Raw genomic sequence first — 20,454 nt, forward strand, 5'->3', positions numbered from 1 at the left:
ACTAGTGGCTTACGTAACTAAAAGCTGTCGTCCGCAGCGCTCCATAGTTCTCTGTAGCGAGTCCGGAAAAAGTTGTCGGTGCTCTGCTACAATTGTACAAAGTGGATTGATCTTGGCGGCTTCTTTCGCCGGCAGCTTATTCAACGTGGTTCGCTTGTAATCGGTCGAGAAATGATTGGGTACACGTGCAAAATAGGTCGCACATTATTAGTTGCGAGGGCATTTGTGATCGGTGGGCATCATTCGAAGAGATTTTATCCAGGTAACGGCGGGAAATTTTGTGAATTTGTAGCCCAATTCAATGAGTTTGATCGGGTTGCTTGAGTTTCTGATCCGTTCAGATTAGTGAAAAGTTCGAACTGCAGGACACCCCACTTTTCTGAGAATTTTGGATGTTGAAGCGGTCAGAGTACTGCGAAAACCGGAATTTTTGCAGCTTGAGCGCTCGGTGTTGACAGAGTGCCGTTAGCTGCGAATTTGAGCGTTACCGGGCTGCAGTTATATGCACTTAAGCGCTCAGTTTCGGTTCTCTCTTTTTATGCAGCCAAAAAGAAGCGGTTTTACAAGCAAGTCAGCATTGTCCGATCCGGTGGTAAGCGCCTGTAACCACAAACAGCCGTGCTGTGTTAAAGTTTCAGTTTCAGGTCAGAGATCAGATCTTGCACTTCCAACTCTTGCAGATCAGTTCGAAGTTTGCCTCGACCAGAGAAAACTCAAGACACCCCTGGGAAAGTTGATGCTGGTTCCAAACGAAGCCCTGGCAGTTGCCATTGCCACAGAATGGGATTGTCAGCAGGCGGAAATCAATCCAAATGAAATGCATCTGGTCAGTTGCTGTCATGGGCTACTAATAATGTGCGTGTTCTGTGCGTTTAACGTACGGCAAAAGCACAGTAGGTCATTTATTTCAGTCTTTTAAGATGAATTATACTGTAGTACGTAGCCGGACTTCAGCAAAAAAAGGATGACCATATTCTGTATGGTCGGTATTCAGGCAGGTTTTCTTGTGAATATTTTTATTGTGCAGTGGCAAGCGAGAGTTCAAGTACAGGGGTCCACAAACATATTGAAAAACAAGCAAAACAAAAACATAGCGCGCTATCAACAAGGAGGCTAGGATACCTGCAGGAGATGCATAAGCAGCTATGTATATGGCACAAAATGTGAGTACAGGGTATTTGCTGCTACTCAAATAATATCTGGACCTATGATGCAATCATACTGGAGTTTGTCATTTATTTGGATGGCTTGAGCATGGATGGCTTGAGCATGGATGGCTTGAGCAGATTGGAATTCAAGCACAAACCTGAGGTTGGATCATATAATGTGTGACCCAAAGAACAGACGGAAGTCGTTCATGAGAGAAGTCCAGTGGTGATTGTCTGCAATGAAAGAAATGTTTCAAGCAGTGCGTGGCACTGCTTTGCAAAAGCAAGCAAGAAGCTCAAAGTTTTCATGTGAGAGATTGGCACAACAGTGCTTGGCATCTTGGGATGCTTTAAAGAGAGCACCTGCTACAATAGAACTTGTTCAAAGACGTCACTCTACTTGGCTCGGTGAGCTCTGTTGGTGGGAAAATGTGAAAGGATCCCCACTCTTATGGAGAGATGAAAGGGGGGAGGGGCTTTTCATAGTGGCACTGGTACGAGTTGAGTCGAAGCAATATGAAGTGTAACTCTATTAGCAAGTAGTCAGCGATTACTCCCTATATACCTGTGAAAAGCATAATCATTGTCTTTTCCTTCAAGTTTAATCCAGAATTAAAAATGAAATTTGTTCTTAACTTCGAAGAAACCGCTTCCTTTGATATTTCTCCGATCAACAGTGGACCGGAAAAAACTTTTCAACAATTCAGGGATAAGCGTGAAAACCGAGGTGCAAGACTGCCCCACTAAAGAGGTATTGCGTTCTGTGCTTGGAAGCATTTCAAGAGGGTTGCCCAAGCCAAACAGACCACACAAAGTTCGATTAGGTGGGAACTTGGAATTTCATGGTACTCTAGCCCCAAGCTGGTCATGCCGCATAATTGAGTTAAATTAAGAAAGCAGCTGCAGGCTACTGCTAGCTTATGTGTCATCAGATGCTCCATTGTATGGGATCATAGGATTAAGCAGTATGTAAGAGCGCCGTCTGTTTCTGTGCCTTCTTTGGTCACTATGCGGGGGATGTCAGTGGAAATGAACAGAATAGCAATTGGCATAGATAGGATTTATAGCCCTGCATAGACAGGCTTTTCTCTTAAACCCTGTCGATATTGCTTCAGATGGCCTGGCATGAAAAATAGACACTAAAAAAAAAGAAGGGGTGAGCAGTGGCTCCATCATTAGACTAAACTAACCTGATGTGTTCTTCCGAATTGGTTAGTTAATGTGGGATTTCCTGTTTTCCTGTTAGCCTGAAAAAAATGGCCCTTGCTTTTAGATCAAAGCGCTTAGATTCACACAATATCTGTATGGACCGCTACCACATTGAGCCGTATATTGCTTTTCGGAACACGTATAAGCCTTTGTCCGAATCTGCTGAGTGTATTTTTTGTCAGGTGCTGGTATTGCACGAATCGATATAAAATCAATATTCATTGCTTTCCTTATTTTAAAAAGCAGGCAAAGAAATGTGGCTTTCTTCTTATCATTTCTACTTGTTTTCGCCAGTTTCTTGTCTTTCTATGATCCAAATAGCTGTAGTGAAATGTTAGCAGTTTACAGTGTGTTTTTTTTTACTCGTGTAGAAGATATGCTTTGGGATCCTTTTTCTGAAGAATGGTGTGTTTGATCCCAGTATTCAGTGAACAATGTGTACATTGCAGAATATCTATAGACACACATCGTCAAAATCGTTACCTTCTTTGGTAGTTTGTTGAATCTATAGGCCACACATTCAGCATGTTACTGATAAGATGAATTCACTGTCCTCAATTTTGACGCTTCCATTGCTCAGACTGGGCTTTGCAACACAGTGCTCGACAACCCTTCCAAAAAGACGAAGGAAGATATGGCATCTGAGATTCTCGAGTTCTTGGAGTCGGACACACTCTGGTCAGTTTTTTCGTAGTGTACATCCTGGCTCTCTGGCTTGTCACTGATTTTGTGCATAAAGTATATATGCATTGCCACTTGTAATAGCATGCTGGGATTTTCAAAGCTAAGTATTGTTTGCGTGAGGTATATTTACAGCTCCACTTTTAAATCTATTCATGTTACTTAGAACAGCAAATGTCACAGTCAAGTTCATGCCATTGTTTGCAAGTTTTCACATGTGGCATTCCAGAAGTTGTCTAGTGATTTGAAAAGAATCTAGAAGCAGTGAAAAACAAGACAAAAATAGCAGACTTTGAATATGTAGCTGATGCTGGGAGACAGATAGGAGATGGCATTTTGTGCTGGCATTTCATATTTGGTAGAGCCTTCTTTTGCTTGTGCTGATGAACCGAAAACCAGTCTATACGTCTGGAATTTTTCGATTGCTATGACTTTGCCCTCCCCATGCCTCTCTTGTCTTACCGTTTTTAACATTGTTTGAAACGAGTGTGCCCAAGATTGTAAGGGCCATCCCAGAAAATTTTATGCAAGTATGTCTACGTCTTGGGAGGGTTTTTGATCTTAACAGCGATACATAGGAAGCATGTACTACTACTTGAGGTGTTTGGAGGAATTCTGTCAGTACCTTTAGGGCTTGAATTATATTTTAGTTTGTGCTATTGCAAGTTTCTACACTTGCTGGTTTACCTGACATAGCACGGGCACCTGGAACGTTATACCAATTTCGAGGTTGTGACTTGGCCGTTTGAGATATGTAGTTCAGCTAACATCTCAGTAGTAGGGGTGTGCGAATATTCGAAATTTTCGAATATATTTCGAATATTATATTTTTAGTATTCGAATTCGATTCGAAATCCAAGTATTCGTGTTGTTTCGAATATTCGACCCGACGCGAATAATCGTATCTAGCCGAATATTCATTGTGAGCACCGGCGTTCATTTCGGTCCGCAAGCCCTATCGACAGATACATAACAACATGGCGGCGCCTACACGGAAGGAAAATTATTTCTTCCTCCAAGGGCCATGCCGTAGCTGACTACGCTGGTGAGCTTTTTTAAGGCTATACCTGCGAAGCTGGTATAGTAAGAACTGTGCACGAAGTACCTCGCAATACGTGCCAGGTCAGTGCCAAGTGAGAGGGCATTTTCTGTGGCTGGAGGAGTCGTCTCAGCCAGAACGGAACTACTTCTGCCTGACCATGTGGAGCAGCGGGTTTTCCTTCACGACAACCTTTCATGTTCATCCCAGCAACGCGCTTTTGTGCTGATGGCAAGCTAGTCTTAATCAATGCTGTGTACTAGCCATATTCTCTGATATTTCCACTCTTCTAAGAATAATGTTCGAGACTTTGATACTTTTTGTGCAGCCACACACACCTTTTGTGTTCATTTAATCATCGATAGTTGAACTGTGATGTTCTTGGGTGCCCAAATAAATGTTTTGTAGTGATTAAATGCGTCTGTCCTTGATTATTCGATATTCGATATTCGGAACTAAGTATTCGTATTCGATTCGTATTCGAAAAACTTGATATTCGCACACCCCTACTCAATAGGTGATCCACTTATGGTAGATTTAGTAGGAAGCTGAGGCAACAATGCAGAAGCTAATAAGTTTTTCAGTGGTGTCAATTTTTTCCTTTCATTTGTTTCTTGTGAATTCTCTGCCATGAATCTGCGCTGTCCCCAATCTCACTCTTTATGTACTGTGGTTTCTGGTATAGAGTGTTCACCTTTGTGTAAGTTGGTTTCTTGTTAGTGAGCCTTTTTTGTGAAATTTCTGCAGAGGTCTTATCTTTTAGTGAGGTTTGCTGACTGAAATTCTGTAGAAAAAAGTACTACTGTTCATACAGTAAGAAACATAATAGTTTTGGTGATGTTTTCTGACACTTCCAGCTATCGAATGCAAGAGCCCGATGAGCTAGTCATACTGCAGAGGGAAAGATGGGATCCTCTGCTGCGTTGGTATGAAGAGAGGTGAGCTGAGAGCCCTTTTATTCTTTTTAGCTGCTTCTGAAATCAAATAACTTTAACCACAGTTCTAAAAAATTTTAGGCGTCCGGCATTTCAAAACAAGCTGGCCTCTTCTTTAGGGCATGTCTGGTAGAAATGAGAGGACTGAAAGGAATGTTTGAATTTCAAGGATGTGAACAGTAGTTCGTCTTAGAAAGAGGGCTTCAGGAAAAAGGTAAAAAAAGGCTAATCTCAGTAATGTTAAAAAGTACTGCCTTCATGGTCCTTCCATATGTTTATTTTGAAATGAATTCAAGCGCACAACAACACGCACACAAGAGAGGAAAGACACATGACAGGTGCTAATCTCGTGTGCGTGTTGTTGTGCGCTTGAATTCATTTCAAAATAAGCTATGCACCATCTAGCCCAAACAGAAGTTTTGTTAAACTTCTATATGTTGTGATGAAATCATTGTTGCTGTCTTGGTGTAATGCATCCTATACTCAGCTCATCTCCCAACCTGAGAGATTTCTGTTAAAATGTTCATTTCTGACCTGCTAGGACATGGGCCAAGTGTGAGTTGTGTAACTTATTGTTGTTTTTTCATCTTTTCACAAGGTTTGCAGTGAAGTTGGAGGCCAAGAGTGACTTGATGATGTCAGAACTGCCCCAACAAGTGTGTGACGTTGTGTTCAAGCATCTGATGTCGTATTCGCTGTGGGGCCTAACAGGTAATAAAACAACACCTCTGCTACACAGGTGAATCGCACTGCTCGGATACAGTACAGGCTTTGCTTTTTCCTGCAGTCGCTGAGGCCTTTTGTTTGGGAGGGGTGCGCTTTTGTGCCATAGCAATGTGATATTAACACGGGTTAATGACATTCTAGTCGAAGTCAAGAGGAAGAAACAGGCTTGGGAAGGGCGTGTAATGCGAAGGCAAGATAACCGCTGGTCCGTAAGGGTAACGGAGTGGATACCAAGAGAAGGCAAGCGTAGCAGGGGGCGGCAGAAAGTTAGGTGGGAGGATGAGATTAAGAAGTCTGCGGGGATATGGTGGCCGCAACTGGCAAAGGACAAGGTGGAGAGGCATGGGAGAGGCCCTTGCCCTGCAGTGGGTGTAGTCGGGCTGATGATGATGATGATTAACAGAGTTTGTGAACAGCGGTTTGTGTTGTGGCCAGCTGACAATTTATGTTAGGGTTACTTCGCATTGTTCCTTTTGGCTCTTGCGTGCTGTGTCCAATTGAGCTGGGCACAGGACGTGCTTGATCTGTTGTTCACATTCTCCATGGTGTTGTAAACATGCACAATATCTGGAAAGGGTGAAAAGGCTTTACTGTTAACGAAACTCCTGGTAAAGCAGGAGTTCTGTATTTCTAATCTTGCAAGATGAGGTAGACTGGTAATTTTTTGTACGTAAATTTCACTGCCACTGTCCATCTTCCATTTCTTTAACGTAAGTAGTGGCATTCATCCAAAAAGTAGAGTAAAAAAAACGCAGATTTAAGAAAGAAACTAACTATTGAAGGCTTTCTGCCATGTCATTTTCATTTTCCGCGCGGTATTGTGGCAAAAATTTCAAAGCTTGATGTAATTGTTTGATAGGTTATTAGTATTCTGTGCAGCGCTTCAGGCTAGGATAGTAGTCTGACTTTAATGTTGCCTCAGTTGTCAAAAAAAAGAAAAAATGTGAGCTGCCGCGGTGGCTCAGTGGTTATGGTGCTCGGCTGCTGACCCGAAAGATGCAGGTTCGATCCCGGCTGCGGCGGTTGAATTTCTTTGGAGGAGAAATTTCAGAGGCCCGTGGACTGTGTGATGTCAGTGCACGTTAAAAGAACTCCAGGTGGTCGAAATTTCCGGAGCCCTCCACTACGGCGTCTCTCATAGCCTTAGTCACTTTGGGACGTTAAGCCCCATAAACCAAACCAAACCAGTTGTCAAAATGCAAACTGTACTATCAGTAGCGGTAATCTGTGAATGTGTCTGTCGAAGGGATACGGTCATTACTTTCACTTGAATCTTTCGTCTCAGCTGTGTTGCGCTAGGTCATATTCAAGCAGTGTTCTTCCCTTGAGTGTGATTCAGCTCAGTAGGCGACACTAATGCACTGTATGGTCTTCGCAGCTGGTTGACACTGAAGCCACTGGTGTAGTTGTTTGGGTGTAGTTGTTTGTGTAAATTCGTTTCATTGTTGTTTATTTTGCTCACACTTGTTAGCAAATCGATCCCAGGCTTGAATTTACAGTGCCTCACTTTTATTTCTGCCCACTAAGCTAATAAATCTTCATTTTGAGAGCACCATTCTTTGCTTCTTTGGTGTAATAACCAGGTGAGAGAGCACCAAATCTGTGCTGTCAGGTGTACAAATGCAGAATGGCAGTTTTTCTATGTGATCGTGGTCAGCGAAACGAAAACGTACTGGAAGAGGTGCAGCTGTTTCGCCTAAGCCTTGTTGTGCAATCTTCCAGGCATCCAGTATGGCACAGAGAGCCTCAAGTCCCTAATCCTTTTCCAAGCAGCCACGGCACAGTACGTGACGGTTGAACAAGCTGTCTCACTTGCGAGGCTGGAGAGCGAGTTTCAGGTGTGTTATTGCCGCTTTCCTGCTCCGTTTTCTCATTGTAGTTACAATGTCATGCACTTGGGCTTACCTGTACGGAGCATTTTTATGACTAACGAGATGAAGAATTATGGGATGATTGTGAGAGTGGACTTTTTTCAGAAGTGCCAAGGCACTTCTGCTGTTTGTTGTTCTGTGTGCAAAGTGGAGACACCAACACCAATTCTAGCGTGGTCCAGTCAAACATCATGGTCTGTGTTTAGTCTCATTTCGTATTCCTTTTGGCTCCCTGTCATCGGTGCCGTCCGGTGCAGCCTTTGTCATGGGGAAGCCGCAGCCGATCGCATAAGACCAAAAGAATGGAAAATGAAATGAAATGTTACAACATATAGTGGCTGTGTTGAGGACCTTTTACATTTAGTGTTTCATTTCTGCAGTGAGGTGTGTAATCTAGAAAAGGAAGCTTTGTGGGGAGAAGAGTACAGTGAAAAATGTTGGCCTTTTCAGCAGTTGAGAAGAACTTCCCGTCTCATCTATTCAGAGCTTTGAAGTGCTGGGACTGTAGTAGTACAACTCCACTACATGGTCTGGTGCAAAACTGGGTGAAATGGCAGCTTAAGCAGAAGGATGATAGTGTACAAAGGTGACAGGGATGTTTTTGTGTATTGTAAATGACGGATTTTTTGCTGAGGCGTAACTTTTATGATTCTTGTGAATCGCCTGCACTTTGTGAAAAACTGGTCCCATGAGCAGTGCATGCCATAAGCGTCATATGTTTCTTTATGTACGCATTCGGCGGTCCTCGAGATGCGTGTTTTGTTGTCGACTGTTTATGTAGTTGGTTGCTGCTTTTGTGTCGAGTATGCTAAAGCCGTGTAGCATGGTTATTCGAGAACTAAGAAAGCATCTCATCTTACCCAGCTGCCTTTTGTGGCCGTCTGCGGTATTTTCTTGAGCCCCGAAGCCATTTTTTTGTCTGGTGCTTCGTTTTAATGATTTAGATTGTAATAACATACGCAGCATATAAGAGACATGCTGTTGACTTAAATCAAACAAAACTGGGTAAAACCAAATGACAAGAGCTTTTATGAATTGCATTTGAAGTCCATGACAGGTTATCATTTATTCATTTATTGCAAGTACCTACAGCACCCATGTGGAATTATTGTAGGAGATTAACGACATACAATATCACATGCAAAGACGATATTGGGAAGACGTCAGCAAGGTAACACAACATATGGAAACAAGAAAAATGAATTCATAACTAGTTAGTATCAACGATAACATAACATGACATAAGGTATATCACGTTATCATTTAAATAACCGTTTGAAAATTGGGTGCGCACACCACATCATTTGAAAGCTTATTCCAGTCATGAATTGTGTTAGGGAAAAATGAATACTTGAATACATTAATACAGCATAGATAACTCTTAATCTTTGTGCTGTCTAATCTCTCATGTGGCTGCTTTGAATAAGTGCTTTTATTAATACCGGCGCAGTCACTATATATACTACACGGGAAGTTCAGCCTGCAGATTTGTCTCTGGATAGCCAAAGTTTTCCACCCAATATTGTCGCGAATTTCTGAGCTCTTTATAACGGCAGTTATAATTCCCTGTCATAACCCTTGCAGTGCGTTTCTGTACCCTTTCCAACTTGTCTATGATAGTACTGGTTGCAACCAGGCACTAGATGTAATGTTGGTTTATGGGGGTTTAACGTCCCAAAGCGACTCCGGCTATGAGGGACGCTGTCATGGAGGGCTCTGGAAATTTCGACCACTTGGGGATCTTCAACGTGCACTGACGTCGCACAGTACACGGTACTCTAGAATTTCACCTCCATTGAAATTAAACTGTTGTGGCTGGGATCGAACCCGGGTCTTTAGGGTCAGCAGCCGAGTGCCATAACCACTGAGCCACCGCGGCGGCTGCTAGATATAATGTAACGTCAAGACATGAATCACATCAGTTGTCCCAATGGGCAAATCTAGAAATGCACAAGACACAGTGTTCTAGCTCATGTGAATTTTTTGTGCTATTCCAGTTTATTCTGGCATTACTCAGATGGGTGTTGTCTGCATGGTGTGGACAGTGAAAGAAATGGTGTTTGTTTGTCTGTAGGTGTTTTATTTTGAGACACTATGGCTGGCATCAGTGGTGGATCTAATTTTCTTCTTGCCGATTTTCGCCGCTGAACCGCAGACAAGTCGCTGGGGCAGTGTGGAGTGGGCCCACGACCTGGACCGTGAGCAGGTGTTGAGCCGGGTGGCGGCGGCCGTGCTATTCGTGCAGCTGACCTCGGAGTCGTCCAGCGTGGTCACCAAGTCAGGTGCAGCGAAACAGGCTCAGACACCGGGGGAGGTGTGCAGAGGTGACCTGACAAGATCCTGATAGGTTTCTTGTTGTCATCTTAGCTCTGTGTCAGTTAATTAATAAACTCCGTCAGTAGCAGTCTCAGATAACTCAGCAAGTTCATTAAAGGCGCATTGATACATGTTAGTGCATGTTGTGTGCCTATATGATACTATCGGCTTAGAATAGGCTCATATCTCTAGCTTTTCAATATGGGTAGAATGTCAGAAAACTTATGTACTTATGACTACCCTACTATGAACAAGTAATGTTGGTTGTTGGTTGGTTTATGGGGTTTAACGTCCCAAAGCGACTCAGGCTATGAGAGACGCCGTAGTGGAGGGCTCCGGAAATTTCGACCACTTGGGGTTCTTTAAAAAACGTGCACTGACATCACGCAGTACACAGACCTTTAGAATTTCTCCTCCATCGAAATTCGACTGCCGTGGCCAGGATGGAACTCTCGTCTTTCGGGTCAGCAGCTGAGCACCATAACCACTGAGTGAATAAGTAATGTGTTTGTTAAGGGGACACAGGCCGGATTAAGGTTGGCCTGTATCAATTGAACACCACTTTTGTAGTGACAGAGGGGCTGCTTTTTAGTTTCCATAAGCTAGGAAGGCCAAAAGAACGAAAGACAGGTATCTCGGTAAGAGGCCATTTTCACAACTAAACTGGAATGTGTGTGTGTGGATCTCTGAGGCTTGTAATAGTAGTCATATAACACTTTATTTGGGCAGCAAATTAAGCGACCTGCAGGTTGACGGCTTGACGGACCAGGGCCGGTTGGTCCTCCGGAGCGGAAGGCTCCAGCCAGCCATGCCAAGAGAGAATAGAGAGAGAGAGAAAGGAATTTTAATGAAAGGAAAAAGGTGGAGAGGTCGGCCGGTGGTGACATGGCCCTGGCCTGCTACTCCACACAGGGGAAAGGGAAGAGAAGGAAAAGGAAAGTGCGAATGAAGGCTGATGATGGCATATCCAAGAGAGAAGAGCTGAATGGGGATAATGGGGGTAATCAATAGTGATAATATAGTGATAAATAGTGATAGGATAAAGGAAAAGATAAGCTGTAGATTACCATAGAGGAAGTGACAGTTGGGGCAAGAGGCTAGACCAAGTTGCCACTTCCAGTCAGTGATCACAGTGTTCCTAATGCTCTCAATGCCAGCATAAAAATCCTGTGTTTGAATTCAGAATTGAAAAAATGTAAACAGATCGACGAAAAGTCATAAATTCAAATTTAACCAAGCTTAAAAATCAAATGCAGAAATCCTGAAAGTGTTCCTTAAAATGTTAATGTTGAAATGTAAGGTAAGTGCTCCTTAAAAGGTAAAGGAACTCGTGAAATCCTGGTAGTTATTCAAAGCCTTGAAATATGAATTTCGAGTAATTCTCTACATACTATCTATACATTGGTCTTTGTCATGGGCTTTAATTCGGTTCCGAGACAGTCCAATGTGACAGTCCATTTGTCCATTTGAGGCAGTCTGTGTTAAGGCTTTGCACTGTTAGCAGTTTGTTAGCGAACATGTGGCTTAATTTTTTCGACACTGTTGTTTTTTTTGCCGCTGGGAACATTCTCAACATTGAGTTGTGCCATACTTCGACATGTCTGTTCTCTAGTGATTCACACTGCAGCAAAATGAAATTCTGAAACTTCATTTATGTTGCAGTATTGTCGTAAATAGTAACATCAAGATTTCTAGGATACGATATATAAAAGTGTGCTTTGCAAAATTCCATTATCGCAAGTAAAGAAATTGAACGTTTGTGTGGTGGACTCATTTTGTTACATCTGTATTGGTATGGACAAAGGATTTATTAGAAAGCCATGCTCATTTTCATACTTGTCATGCAACCCTGTCAGTGCTGGCATCGTTTTGAAATCCAAAAGGTAGTTTCCCATCAATGCAAGATAGAGGACTCAAAAGTCATTTGAATCAGAGAGAATCATCACACTTTTGTATTAATGACTTACCATACTTCTGTCCTTCTCACTCAACCTCACGTGGCACAGTGATGTGCTTTGCACTCTACTTGCATTGCGTGCACCGCATTGCATGGCAAGAATAACTGCATTCGATTCTGCGCCGGTTCATCGCACCGGTACTGAAAAGGTGCTGCTGGTACCAGCGTGGTACAGGCCCAGATTCACAGTGTAGGTGCAGTGCATCAGAAGTGCTGTCTGCACGTGTACAGCTTTCTTGCACCTCCTTGCTAACTGGTTCTGTGCACCACAGCGGCACCTAGCTCAATCTACCCCAGCAGCACATCTCATTGGCCCAATATTGGAAATGTATTGGCAAAGGCAAGTTTCCAATATTGGGCCAATAATTTGTGCTGCTTGGGATACGGTGGCGGTGCAAGGGGCACTGTGAATCGAGGACTTGAGTGCAGTGCACCATTAACCGGTGCAGGCAGTGCAGTGAACCACTGAATTAAATGCAGCTCCTATCCACAGTATCTCCATGTCATTGTATGGCGTGGACGGAAGCTCCCACAGCTGGTGTTAAAACACAAAGGCGAAGGTGCTTTGGAAAAGAAACTTTTTCAGGGAACATCTCAGGAGGAAGAAACCACACTTAAGGCTCTCTTTGAGCAGCGTCTACGTGCGAGTCAGTGTGCTTTGCATTCAGTGCGGTACTTTGTTAAAGAATGGCACTCAAGCATGGCTTACAAAGCAGAATTTGTTTACAGCAACGAACCATGAAATGCAAGCTGTTTAGCTGCCCCAAGATGATCTGCACAAGAAACCCAAAACGGGGGCTGTCTCCTTTATCAGGAAGTGGCAGGGTTAGACTGAAACAGCATTGGAGATGTGAGCGAGCTTCGTAGTTTGGAACCTTGTGAACGGTCCACAGGGTAAAAAAAAAAATAAAGTGAAAAGGATGAGCTTTTTCAAGCACCAATATTGCAGATGTGCTATGTGAGTACTAAGTCTAAAATAAAAAAACAATGAAGATAAAAACTGGATGTTCGAAAGAAATGAACCTTACACATGGTTTCAAGGCAGCCTAGTTGTCCACTCTTTTTTCTGTGTCCCTTTAAGGCCAGTGTAGAACAGTGGGGCTGGAGGATAGCCCCAGTATGCTGACAGCCGTTTCAACAAAGATGAAGAAAAGTCTTCTTGTAGAAACATTGGCTGGTGTACAGAGGCTTTTCTGCTGACCTCTATTCCAGTTTCAGCTGTCAAGAATTTTATCTTCTGTGCTCTTTCTGTCATGGATCTCTTCAGTGCTTGAAGACATCTACCATGCTGTCCACTTTGACATCCTATGAACTGCTCCGTTTTGCATAGCTGCCGATGTCGGGAAATGCAGAGTATGTGTTGTGCTCTCGGGTGGCGCATGCCGTTACTCGGCATTATTACTTGCCTAGGGTAAATGCTGGTAAATTTATCTATGTCGGGCTGCCACCACTGTTGCTATCTGCAATTTTCAGTGCAGTGTGCATTTCTGCTACTCCCTTGTTGCTTGTAGTCAGCATTCCAGTTTAAAACGAGGATACTGTGCTGATGCTTTGAATCAAAGAAAGAAAAAAACTGCTGGTGGTTTAGCATTCATTGCTAAGCACGAAATATTGTGCAAAAGCAGTTTTTTTGCATGTGGACAGCAGCACCATAAAAAAGTGCTCTTGAGGTGTCCACTGACCCAGGGAGCCAGTTACACACCTTTCCTTTTGTCAAAGTCACTGGAATCTACTACACTGTCAATGTCAAAGCTAATGAATCCATGTCAGTGGCCTATTGCTCCAGTGCCACATTTCTGCAAAAACGTCATTGCAAACAGCGCAAATCTCTGTTTCACTATCGCCGTGCAACTAAAACACGACTTGAGGTGTCCACTGATCCAGGGAGCCAGTTATATTAGTTTCCTTTCCATTCTGACTTTTGCGCACAGATGGAAGTTGATGAAGGTGACGATGTGCAGTGCACAGAACGAGGTTGTTGTAGTTTAATACGAGGCGTGATCGGCTGCGGTGATAGCATACTACAACGAACTACAAAGGACATTGAAATTACACCATACACTATTAGATTTCTGCCTGTTGACAAAAACTCTGTTGTGCCTTATGATCTGTTTGTGTTGATGGGACTATTCACTCTTTAGAAAAGCCGTACGATGGACAGACATGCCGAGCCACCAAGATCGTCCAAATCTGTGTTTCGTGAACAGTGTGCTTTGGTGAGGAGTGTATATGCTGCATGCGAAGAACCTCCAAGCTGGCTGCCGTGCCTAGATGCATGTGTGTGCCTCCCTGAATTTTGATGTTTTGATGGGGATGCAGGTAGGGCTATGGCGGGCTCCTATTAAGCAGCCCGGTAACTTGAGACGCGAACCAGTCTGATTGAAGTTTTCCTCCTTTCTACGGAAGTTCTTACATGCAATAAAGAAAAAAAAAAACTGCGGTGATAGCATAGTGCTCTCGTGCAGTGGCCAGCGAAGCTGATGTGTTCGCTCTGCCGCGGGTTCGAAACCCAGTCATGGCCATATTTATTTTATTTAAGCATCTGAGAGGCTTTAGCCAGACATCGCCTTTTTCAGGATTGCTAGTGAAGCAGTGCTTTTTTTTTACTAAAAGTGATACCCAGGCCAGAAATCCTAGTTGGCTACTGGCTTACTGAATGTTTCTTCGAAAGTTCTTTTGCAAACTTCACTGCACACCAGCTGAAACTAAAGCCGTGTACAGTGTGTTCAGTCTCACAAGATTAAGAACGGTATTGAATTGGGGCAGGCAAAGTTACAGCTCATTGCTTAAGATGTGTCAAGGACACAGTATACTAATACCAACTTCTTGACAGAGACCAGTGATGACGTACAATTTTGCTCCTGAAACCTTATCAAGCAGCAGCAGTTCTACAAAGGAACTTCGCAGCTCCCACCTTTGAGAGTTAGCGTTTGCATGCCTGTTTAAGCTGCAGTCGACTGTATTGAAAAAAAAACTATCCTGTGTCTGTCTATAAGGCACGTGTGTAATTCAGACGAATGCAATGTGCCATCTCATGCACCTGTAATGTCTGGACACTGTTAGTGAAATTTAATTTAGTATGGCAAGGTGCAGTCTTTGAAAAATACCACCAGGCAATAGGGTTTGGTTCTCAGCTGCATAGCGTAGCCCTTATGGCACCCGCAGAGACCAATAAGTCTCGAAAGGTGAGGACAAGAGTTCTTCTAACCTTGCTTATTTAGCTTCTGAAGGGGTCCTCTACTAGCCTAAGAAACAAACCCCGTTGCCTGGTTACTTTTGGTGAAGACTGTACACACCAAAGCGAACTTCACACACCTGAAATCCTGAGCTGCTGTACAACAGAAAGCATATCTGATGTAAGCTCTTTGCACCCTATCAGTCTAGATACGAAATGTCCTTGTGAAAAACATTTCACTTTTACGATATTCGACATGTGACAGGTTGGAGGGCAGAGAAAACAGCTCGGGACATGGAAGATCAGCTTGAGCCTTGCTGTGGCTCTTGGAAGATGGCGTAACTGGCATAAACAAATGAGGCACCACTTCTGGCTTTCACTCTTTTTAAAGAGTTTATTAACCCCTCTGATGGTCATGCAGAAAAAAAAAAATAAAAAGGGAACGGGGTGCGTCCAGGGCTTCAACAAAAGCAACTCCTAACAGCACTGGTCTCAAGCCGCACGGAGATGAGCAAAACTTAACGCTGTGGGTATGGTACACAAACATGACAAAGGTGGTGCAGGAATGCACTGCGGAGTAGTCCATTGCCATCTTCTCCCCTTGTTCCTAGACGAGAAGCTTCTCGATCTCCTGCTGGAGGGTCTGTATCTGGGGCTTCAGCTGTGAGCCCTCGTTGACTGTGACCGAACAGGCAATGACTGGCCGCGACACACCGCATGCTCGTCCCAGGGCTGCAATGCAAAACAGGCACAGTGAATGACATTCCGCAGACGAACCTTCGCAGAGGAACATGATTATCATACCACTGCCGTCAATGCTTACCCTGATCATGGCTGTAACGTTAAAAGATGTTGCATGGTTGACATGTCAATTCTACATAGTCCCATAAAGCTGCTAGTATAGCACATGGAACTGTAGAGCGAACAAAAAGGGGGTATTAAATGAAACAAACATTTTATGTTTTACCCTTTCAGGCGCTTTGTACACAATTGCGTAAGCGGGAAACTTACAGCTTTTTCTAAGAAAAATGGAGCACTTAACAGTGATTTCATTACTTCAGTCCAATTCAGCACCGTTCTTGTTGCAAAAAGTTGCTTTTTTGTACCATGTAGCGAACGCAGTAAGTAATCTTTCACATAACAGTGAGCTAGGTAGCACTTTGTCCACCGTTTTTGTGCAGACAGATTTTGCCCCGAGTGAAAACATCGATTGTTTTTGCTCAATTTCGAGCGTAATGTGCATCTTCGCAACACAAAGTGATTCCACGATCTCTAGGCTGCTTACCTGACACACGAGAACATTTCGATGGTACTATTTCTAACAAATTTGACACTGTACGGAATTCTCCACATCGTTCTGACCTGCGGTCTTTCAAGCTCGAAAACTAACAAATTCCCTTTATTCCCTTTCTTGAGGCCTGAATATACTACATAGATGAAAAAATAATTGATTTCAGTCGAAACAAAAATTGGCGCCTGAAAGCATTAACTTAACGTCCCAGGCTATGAGGAACGCCATAGTGAAGGGCTTCGCAAATTCCGACCACCTGGGGTTCTTTTACGTGCACTGACATCGCACAGTGCACGGGCCTCTAGAATTTCGCCTGCATCGAAATTCGGCCACTGTGGCCGGGATCGAACCCATGTCTTTTTGGGTCAGCAGCTGAGCGCCATAACCACTGAGCCACCGCAGCGGCAAGAAACAAACATTCATATTGCAAATAAACAAACACACAATGAAAGAGCCTGCCTGTCGGCATTGGTCAAGGCATGATGAACAAAGTGCTTGCATGGAAAGAGATGTTGCTAAGTTACTGACACTAGCTTTGCTGAGGATTCGCATGCTACCAACTAAGCAAATTCTAAAAGTAGCGCGGCGCAGTGGAAAATTTCTAGCTTGTTGGAACCTCATCACTATGAGCACTTGAAACAGGTTTTTGCGTGGTGGTAGCAGAAATCACAAGCATTTTCGCTAGCATGTGAAACAGCCTACACTCTTCTAACATGGAACCTTAGATAAGCTGAAAAAGTTCATTAGTTCCCCTTGACACACATACACACACATGAAAAAGTTCATCTAATGCTTGTTTAAGAGAATTCCCCAAGGTGGAGTAAACATTGCTCTCGCTTCGAGTTGATATATTCGGCATCGCCCTACCAAGTGACTGCCCTGGAGAGGTGGCGGTCCCAGGCTCGATCCCAGAACCAGGGCGAATTTTTCTTCGACTACGAAGTTTCTATGAAAGCTGTATCAGCCCAGAAAAATGCTGTGCACCTCAGGAGCAAATGCCGAAAACGAAAATGTGACATATACTTACACAACAACTCTTGCTGGGCTCTTTGCTGGAGTATGGTTTTTACTGTTCAATTAGGGTGCAGTAGCTATGCAATGCATTCTATTGCTATTATGCAAATTTGTTGCTGAACTTTAAATCGACCAGTGAAATTCACCACATTGACGCAGCAGTTTGTCTAGAACTAGACAGCTTAGTTCTAGGTCGCTGTGACTCACTAGGCTATTCAGTGCACCAAACAAGCGACAGGTGCAGTCAAGGAGGTTGAAAGCAACTGTACTGGCAATACTCACCGTGTTTAGACCTCACAAACACGTATGGAACGTTCTGAAATGGAAAGAAGAAGAAAAAAAAGACAAGTTCAGAATTTGGAAGAGATTTGTATTCAGCCCTTAGCAGTCGGATGAAAGGCATTAAAATAATGGCTATTCAAGTGAGCATGCTTAGTGTTTTGAATGCTGATAGCAACATGAAGTAAAGCAGACCTTGTCTTCACACAGAAGAGGTAAGTGCAGAAGAATCTCCAGAGGTGTTGCATCAGCGGCCATGACGATGATCTCTGCAAGCCCACGGTTCAGAGCCTTGGTGGCTACACAAAGAAGCAACCAAGAAAGCACAGTTAACCCTTTTCAACCCCTTCCTACCAGTCACTTACAGTCGACATTGGTTTTCGAACAGAAGCAGCCCTGAGACGCTGCTTTGTGAATTAGCCGTTCTGTTGTGATAGAATTCAGGACAAGTCTGTGTCGCTGCTGAGGCACGAGAACGCTCAAGGTATCGGTAAGGTGCTGTTCCCTCTCCAAGCCCTAAAGCTGAACATCATCATCATCAGACTAACAATTGTCCATTGCAGGACAAAAGGCTTCTCCCAAATCCCTCTGATTCATCATGTACTATGCCAACTGCGGCTGCTCTGTTCCCACAAACTGCTTAATTGCATTCATCCAACCAACTCTCTGAAGTCCCCTGCTACGTTTTCCCTCCCTTGCAAACCACTACACTGCCCTCAGGAAACATGTTATCATCCCTTCACATTACATGCCTTGCACATACCTATTGTTCATTTCGGAACTGAACACCCCTGTTCAAATAAGAGACTGTTCTGGCAAACTAGGGCACCAGCTTTCAAGACGTCTAGATTGCACATCTGCTTGTCTTTAACATTTTCAAACAAAGTGCTTTGCGAATACTTACAGGTAACCCCGCTTATGGTTTGTAAACGAACATTGCCGATTGCTCTGACATGCTCACAATATGAACCATGGCGTGAACATACATGATTGCCTCTGAATTTCGAATAACTGCATCGAATTTCACTTTCTTCCTTCTCATTTAGAAGGAAGATGCTGAAAAACGTACATGAAACAAAAAATAGCGGCATGAACACCTCACGCCTTCGCCATTCAAAGGTACACAATGCCTGCAAAAATAATCTCGGTTTACAAAAGTTCGAAGAGACAGCAGGGAAGAAAACAAGTGTGACATCGCAAAGCATACGTTTAAACGCACTGGTATCTGCGGACCGTCAGCCATTTCGCTGGTCATAAAATGAAAACAGCAACGTCAGCTTTCTATGCTAGTTGAGACGCTTAAGCACTGCGGAGCTCTACCACATGTGGACTCCCTCCTCGCAGCAAAGAACGTGCATACAAGCGCGAAGCATCGGTGGCAGCCTACCTTCGTTGGCGCCTTTCCTCATCTGCTTGTAGTTGGTGGCCTGCTGTACGATGTTGAGGATCTTCGCCGTCAGCTCGGGATCGGCCAGGGGGTAAGCTTTTGGGTTGACTTCGTCGGCCTGCTGTCAACGACAGAACGCGTGCAAAACAGAATCGCGCGCGTTAGAAGCATGCAACGCGAGTGGCTCTAGTGCGACAACCTGACGTTTAGCACGAGCTCGCGCTCAACTCAGCATCACTTAAGCCACAAATCGCAGAGTAGAGACGCAAAGGATGGGACTGCCTTATATCATGTTTCTTTCTTGTTTTTAATAACGAACTTAATTCCAAAAGGAAACGACATTTCGCAGAGACGCAGTCGTAGGCTTACGCTGACCGGCGCAGATGCCTGAGTTATCCAGGCGGTCAGCGAAGTTGGAAACTGCTTATTCGGACAGAACTCACCATTGCGAAAATCCGCGGTGGCTAGGAGCTTCTGTTCAAGGCACCTGTAGCTCAGCACACAGGATTAACAATCAGGAAAACTTTAGTTGCGGTAACCGATGACTCGTGTATCTCGCGATTCCCACGTGTTGTTTGTTAGCGTCGCGCTCTTGGCGCCACATGTTCACCTAACGACGACTTCTAGAACTACAACGTTTGTTGCCAGATATTATAAATGCACTGCTAAATTTAGCAACTAAAGAAACGTTAACAGAAGTTCTTACTTTTTTGAACTAGAAAAAAATTGATATAATATTAAACATCATGTCAATTTATTTTTAGTTTTTACGACATAAAATAACATTTAAATTGTGTTGTTTGGTGTCGTGTGCATCGGTCTGCAAAAATAAAAAAGTCGAGCAGGATGGCGACTGCAACACCCTATTTCAAAGAGGACGCGCCTATCTTTTATCCATTTATCCATTGCTTGTGCGCGGGAGCAGCGGGTGTTTTGACTTTAGTTTTGACATTTGCCATCGTACAGCGACGCAGTCCGTCACCGCACAGGTAACATTCTGGACTGCATTTGGCTTTTGTCATAGATAAGGTTTTAGATATCTATTTTAAAGAAATGGTCAGTTCTGGCCGCCGACACGGCCAACGTATCATTTATGTACTGTGTTTCGGTAACTGCTGTCTTCCGTCATTTACTGTGAAACCGCACGAGGTGCAGTGGGCGGCATATTCTAGTACTTTTGCAAACGTTTCGCTGTGAGAGGTTTAGTAGTTCCACCGTGCAACGTTGAACCCGCGCGTTTTTATTTCTCATTTTCACATTGTTAGTCTAGTCCGAAGGACACGGGTTCGATCCCGGCCGCGGCGGTCGAATTTCGATGGAGGCGAAATTCTAGAGGCCAGTGTACTTTGCGATGTCAGTGCACGTTGAAGAACCCCAGGTGGTCGAAATTTCCAGAGCCCTTCACTACGGCGTCCTTCATAATGGC

At 43.8% G+C, this 20,454-nt stretch overlaps 2 protein-coding genes across 3 annotated transcripts; one reads left to right on the plus strand and one right to left on the minus strand.

Annotated features, from left to right (window-relative positions):
• Positions 1-36: 36 nt before the first annotated feature.
• l(2)k14505 (ATP synthase mitochondrial F1 complex assembly factor 2 homolog l(2)k14505) lies at positions 37-10,013 on the plus strand. Its single transcript, XM_089587777.1, has 8 exons — positions 37-262; positions 545-592; positions 681-826; positions 2,938-3,035; positions 4,935-5,015; positions 5,611-5,723; positions 7,461-7,576; positions 9,765-10,013. The coding sequence occupies exons 1-8, from the start codon at positions 172-174 to the stop codon at positions 9,951-9,953; spliced, it is 882 nt and encodes a 293-aa protein (XP_089443903.1). The 5' UTR covers positions 37-171; the 3' UTR covers positions 9,954-10,013.
• A 5,418-nt stretch (positions 10,014-15,431) lies between these two features.
• On the minus strand, positions 15,432-19,631 carry hoip (NHP2-like protein 1 hoip). Of its 2 annotated transcripts, none has more exons than XM_089587778.1 (5): positions 19,472-19,631; positions 19,029-19,149; positions 17,837-17,940; positions 17,645-17,678; positions 15,432-15,789 (listed from the first exon to the last, which is right to left on the minus strand). In XM_089587778.1, exons 1-5 carry the CDS (start codon positions 19,472-19,474, stop codon positions 15,665-15,667), a joined length of 387 nt encoding a protein of 128 aa, XP_089443904.1. In that variant the 5' UTR covers positions 19,475-19,631; the 3' UTR covers positions 15,432-15,664. The 2 variants fall into 2 exon arrangements, with proteins under 2 accessions (XP_089443904.1, XP_089443905.1); XM_089587779.1 differs by having other exon boundaries at positions 19,029-19,146; positions 19,472-19,628.
• Between the last annotated feature and the right edge of the window lie 823 nt (positions 19,632-20,454).

This window comes from Amblyomma mixtum, chromosome 4 (assembly GCF_055824585.1).
Source record: "Amblyomma mixtum isolate Tamu chromosome 4, ASM5582458v1, whole genome shotgun sequence".
Classification (NCBI taxonomy): Eukaryota; Metazoa; Arthropoda; class Arachnida; order Ixodida; family Ixodidae; genus Amblyomma; species Amblyomma mixtum.